Genomic DNA, 6,219 nt, shown 5'->3' on the forward strand with positions numbered 1-6,219 from the left:
GAGCCATGCTGAGACCTGTGTGAGCCTGTGATGCGGCCACTGCCATGGGACCTACACAGCTCTGCCCCCACCAGCCTGTGGTCTCCCTGCACTCTGCATCATTGCATGCGTGAGTCTGAAGAGGGATTTATAGACCAGTACCGGACATTTGATTTGGTCTAGGCTGGGATGTTTGCTTGTTTTGTGATTACTTCTTAATAGAAAGCTCTCATTTGCACACGCATGAGTGTCACCGGATTTGTTTCTCTAGTCAACCCAGCCTGGCAGACATGTCAAGGATCCAATGTAGAATTTCTGCCAGTGGCTGAGTATGTCTATTTCAATTATGCATTCTAGAAATGGAGAAATTACTTCAACCTTGGCCACTTTGGGGACCCATTGAATCTACTGTGAGATGAACCTGAACTCTGCTTAAAGTTGGCCTCCATATACCAACCACCACTGAGGCTGACGGGCCCTAGAAGGTTTGGGCTCTCCTGGACTGTTCAGAGTCAGTATCTTTTAATGCCCCCAAAGTCTGACTACTTTCTTTTTTCCCAATTAGCAACCACTTTTGGGAAAGGCCACAGATCCCTTTGGGGACGGCTGAAGAAAAGATGACCAACATAATGTTTAGACAGAATAGTGGGACCCTTCCTCAAAGGGACCCACCCTCCTCTTAATTCAAGTGGTTTGGGGTCTGTATACTGGCTCAAGTCTGTGAATTGATTGAGGGTCCACGACTTATTCTGGTGATTCAGATTTGACTTTCATTCACCTGATCTAGAATTCTTCCACTTGTATAGATCAAATAAATATTTTGTAGTTTTCCTATGTATTTCACAGCTAGGGATCCCCTGCCTAAGTAGCCAATACCATAAGTCCAAATCAGTCAGTCAGTTCTGATTATTAGTTTGACTCTGTTGCCCATTATGGTAACCACACTCACTTTGTCTTTGGTCATTAAGTATTGCCACTTGGCCACTACCCCCTTGTGGCCAATGAGCCCTTTGTAGTTAGGCTACTTCTCCCTAAAGGCTTGCAGTCATCGGTTTGGTTCCTGTAGGTGGAGTTCACACCCTACTCTTAATGGGCTCTAGAGTTGAGCCAGGGAACCGGTCAAACCTGCTCAGTGACATCCAAAGTTAGGCTGCCAACCTGAATCTAGGATCCACACATCTTGTCACGTGTATACCCCAATCCGTCCTCTTCCTATTGTGTGTATATGGCTAGATTGTCCCCCTCTCATTGCTGTGTAACCTATAGTGCAACCCTTTCCTGTGACGTATGTCTTCACCTGTAATTAGGGGGCTTGCATGTCCCCAGAGAATATAAAAGCCTTGGTTAGCATTAAATATCTCTCTCTCTCCACGTGGACCACCAAGTGAGGCTGAGGTGAGCATGCTACTATGAAATGTGTCTGACATCTTCATTTTACTCTCTCTTCTATCTCTCATGCTCTCTATAACTTTACTATAATCCTTACTTATTATCACTGTACAATTGCGCCTACCAGACCCGTGATGATGTGTTAGGGCACGCACCCTGACACTTGTGCCATGAAAGAATGCTTTATTTATTAGAATATTTGATATTAAAGGGCTGATTGCTAAAAACTAAGCCCAGAATTTTATCACAAAAGTACCTGAATTACCATGCCAACTGAATTTTCAACTTGGAAGGCTGTCTGGTGTTAAAGCGAGAGCATCTATTGAGAAGAAACATGACCCTGAACCTTGGGGTGGGGATATACTGGTGACTAATAAGGACGATGAGGACATTGGGCTCTACATTCCACTGAATCACTTCAGCCTACAGCACCACACTTCCCATTTGAAGGGAAGATTCCACCTTTGCTGGCTAATCAGTATAACTATTATCCCCTCCACCCACATTTGAAGAGGTTAACGCGCATACTGATGTGGCACTTGGTGCTGTTGACAGAGCGTTGCCTGAGACAACAATAAGACCAAACTCATTGCCATCAATTCCATTCCAACTCTTGAGACCCTATTGGCCGGGGTAGAGCTGCACCTCTTTCTCCCGAGGAACAGCTGTGGGGTCAGACTGCTGACTGATTAGCAGCCCATAGCTACCATGCCTCGAGAGCTCCGAAAGGTAAGTCCCAAAAGGTTAAGTGGAACGCGGTATTGCCAATGAAGAAGTAATTGGAAGTCACAAAAGTCTCTCAAGCAATCTCTAGCTTCATTTTTTCTATCACCAAGACAATATTTTCCAACGACTGTTCCTACTGCTTTGTTCCCAAGTTTTGCATTCCAATCACCAATGTTTATCCATGAATCTTGTGTGCATGTTTTATGAATTTCAGACCGAAGACATTCGTAAAATTCTTTAATTTCTTTAGTGGTTGGTACATAAGTCTGAATAATAGTGGTATGAATAATTTATTTGTATGTCCTGCCACAGACAGCGTTGTATTTCAAGCTTGATCTTGAAATGTTCTTTTTAAAAATAAAGGCACTACTCTGCCTCTTGAATTTATCATTGGCAGCACAGTAAACCATGATTTTCTGATTCAAGAACAGCAGCTTATTCATGCCTAGGATAACAATAAATGTCCATTTAATTTTTGTGTGTAAATTGTTGAGTAGAAAACTGGTCTGTAAATCATCACCTGATTCAAATTTTAAAAGATAAGAAAGAATAATAAAATTAAAAACTCCACCAGCCTCTGCAAATTAATGTATTCCAAAACGATTTCCTCATTTTAGGTATCTTCTAGTACCAAAATCTGTCAAATGCTCTTTCAGCATTTTTGCAGCATGCAGGCCACTACAGTATACCAAATGGACAAAAGAAGTGGGGACCACAGGCCTAGAGGTTGGGATTTACAATACATCTTTTTTGAGGGACATAATTTAATCTATAACACCAAACAAACCCTGCTTATGCTGTTTTCTTCTTTCATCTTTTTTTTTTTTTTTTAGGATGAGAAGAACCAAGTTTTAACCACAAACATTTGGCTACAAATGGTAAGTTAGCACAATGGCAATCACCTCTCCCTTCTTTCACCTTCCATCTTGCCCACAGACACTTGTACTTGGTTTGTAGAGAGAATGGAGGGCCCAGGACGAGATCAGACTATTACCCTGATTCTACTTCTGCCGACAGTGAGATTGAGAGCCCTGATTTTCAGGGTGAGACTGGACACTGCAGTGCTGGGCATAGACTTGTATTTGACGACATAGCGATTTGGTAAAATTCCAAAAATAATTCATGTGGTACAATGTGAATGTAATTGTGTTCCTTAAAAAATATGTGTTATTGTCCTGGTTTCTCTATCTGTAGTTGCATTCCTGTTTGGAAATCGGGTCTTTCTTTGGTTATCTTAATGAGGTTGTACAGAGTAGGGTAGATTCTAAACCTAATCCTTTCTAAATGATCGAAAGAGCAGAACGGACAGAGAGACTGGGGGAAATACTCAGGAGGAAGACACAACAAGGAAGGACCAGGAAGGACCAGAAATTTCAGGGAAAGCTTCAGGCTACTAACAAGGAAGAAGGAAGACCTAAGTCCTGATTTCTTACTTAGAACTGTGAGACAATTCATGTTTCATAAAGCCACGCCTTGTGGTGTCTGTGTGACGACAAGAGTAGGTGTCCCGGACAACACACGTGATACAGGACTGCACTGGGTCCGAAGTGTTCTGAGTACCAGCTTCTCCTCTGTGCTCTCCACAGGAATTCATGGGAGTCAGATGGGACTTGCCCAAGTCAGAGCTCTTTATGCTTCCTGTTCTACTGACTCCTACACGAATTTTGAAAGGCTATATTACATTCACATACTTTTATTTTAACATATAAAATTCTAACTTTTTAATATTAACCTCTAAAAACAGAACATTTACTCTATATTTTAAGCATAATTCAGTTCCACAATTTAATATCCATAAAATTTATTTTAAAATACACGACCAGCCCCTCTCTATTGTTGGAAATTTCACGGAGCTCCTTTTCTTCATTGTTTGTGTATTTGTATATTACTTTCTGTGCAGAATTTTATCCTAATATGATACAATTTCATATTTGTAGATAATTAGTCACTCTGATTATCTCAAATACAAACATTTACATAAAATAATTCCCTCAGATCATAAGTTCTTGTTACTTACAACTCTAAATGAGAAAAAGTTGCCAGACATGGGAACAGGTTAACAGCACACTAGAACCCTAGGAAGTGGGTTATAAATGGCAAGTGTGGTGGGATTAGCTGAGCTCCATGAGCTTCCTAGTGTCTGGACATTTTGAATATCCAATAAGAAGAGGTTGTTGGAAGGTGTTAGGCATCTGGGATCCTCTGGCAATTGGCTATCTGTGATATAACCCAGGAGTATTAGAGTCTGATGAAGAAGTAGTTGGGATGTGGCTAAGCAAACTGCTTATGAATTGGAATTGAAGATTTTTAATCAGGAATTCAAAGCTGGATCAATATATGTATGTATATATATATATTATATAAAATAAATCATATATCCCATCTCCAACTGGGAAATATGCACCAGGAGCACAGAACTCTGGTAGAATTTGCTCTCACTATCTAGCTACTACCTCACTACTGCTGTGCTCTGGTGCCATGGGGCTGGTTCTGGTCAATTCTGTACAACAGAAGGGCACACTGCCCAGGTCTGCACCAACCTCACAGTTGTTCCTATGCTTGAGCCCATTACTGCAGCCACAGTGGCAATCCGTCTTGTTGCATGCCTCCCTTTTTTTCACTAGCAAACGCTGAAGGGCAAACAAGAAAGCATGTGTGAGATAAATGAATAAGACAAGCACTCAAGGTGAATCTAGGAAGGACTAAGATATTTAATACAAAATGAAGCCAATTTCCAATAACATAGGGACACTAGTGTCAGTGGGAACTTGGGAGTAATGAAAAAGCTTATTATTTACCTTAAAACTGGTCATTTTCCATGCTCCTTATGTTTGGAGATGTTGATATTTTTCCTACAGAAAGAGAAAAATATCATGGTTAGCTCTGTATCCCAGGTGCCCAGATTCTCTAGCCCTCTGTGAAGGATTGGTCCTCAGCAGTATTTGACAATGCTGAATTTAAAAGATCATTGATTTCTATGAAATACATATTAGATCATTGAGTTTGTGTACTCTGTAAGTAAAAATCCTTGCTCTGGAGGATGTTACCAGAGACCTCCAAAGTTCTTTCAAATATAGCTTATTTCAAATTAAAACTTGTATTTTCAGAATTATCAGCAACTTTGTTTTAAAGCTCACTTTAACTTCTTATTTTTTTGGAGCACCTAACATCGGGACAATATGGAGCTAGAACCTGTAAGGGGACCACAAGGAATATGGTTCTACTTTTAAGCCGTTTACAGTGACTGTGTCATCAATACACTAAGAAAAAAAATTAAACTAGTATGGGCAAATAACTCAAATAGAGATGTGTAGGGGCAGACTGGTGGGATCCATACGTGGTGAAAGTCTGCCTTTGGTATCTAGTACGTGCCCTTGTCAAGGACAGCCACACGTTTATCTGGGAAGTAGCATCTGTAGTTCATAAAATTAATAACTCTATCTCCCAACTGAATTTTTAAGGAATCACAAAAACGTGGGTGTAAAACATACCGTATATCCTTGAGTATAAGCCGACCAAACTAACAGCCAAGGCACCTAATTTTATCACAAAAACTGCATTAAAAATATGCTGAAAAACTTGGCTTATACATGAGTATATACGGTACCATGAAAATTAAGGTGATGACCCAGTGCTCCAAGACATGAATGCAACATACTGGCATGAAGCAGGGAACCAGTAGAGAGGTCTGACAGGCCCGCCTCAATCCCAACTACATGGACAGGCCCACTCCCCACAGAATTTACTTCAGAGGACAGCACTGAAGCTACAGCTCGGGGAGAGGGACTTGTCTGATCAGAGCACATGGGAGCAAATGAAGGGGGAGGAAGAGAGAGTGGAACACATCCTGGCCCACCAAGCCCTAAGGACAATATACCCGCTCAGAACAGCCAAAGCAGAGGACCATAAGGCCAGCCCCCCTATGAGACACAACGTCCCTCACTAACCCATAGCGCTATGGGGGACAACACTGGCAACGCAGTGTGGGAATTGCGCCCCATCTGACCCCACCACACTGAGGTGAAACACTAAGGGTGTGCAACAGAACAGCAAAGGGAACAGAGCAACGAAGTCCCCAGGGAACACCAAAAATAGACTTTGGGGTCCGGGCGTGGCACCCCATCA

At 41.6% G+C, this 6,219-nt stretch overlaps 1 protein-coding gene across 1 annotated transcript in view; it reads left to right on the forward strand.

Annotated features, from left to right (window-relative positions):
- The window catches only part of LOC101656805 (neuronal acetylcholine receptor subunit alpha-7), a 125,736-nt gene that overhangs the window by 37,940 nt on the left and 81,577 nt on the right, over positions 1 to 6,219 (forward strand). The window contains exon 3 of the mRNA XM_013006032.2: positions 2,928 to 2,972. Within this exon, the coding sequence (XP_012861486.2) occupies positions 2,928 to 2,972 (45 nt within the window). The remainder of the gene's footprint in view (positions 1 to 2,927; positions 2,973 to 6,219) is intronic.

The sequence above is a fragment of the Echinops telfairi genome, unplaced genomic scaffold, assembly GCF_000313985.2.
Source record: "Echinops telfairi isolate 266 unplaced genomic scaffold, ASM31398v2 ScPeMD7_7;HRSCAF=31, whole genome shotgun sequence".
NCBI lineage: Eukaryota > Metazoa > Chordata > Mammalia > Afrosoricida > Tenrecidae > Echinops > Echinops telfairi.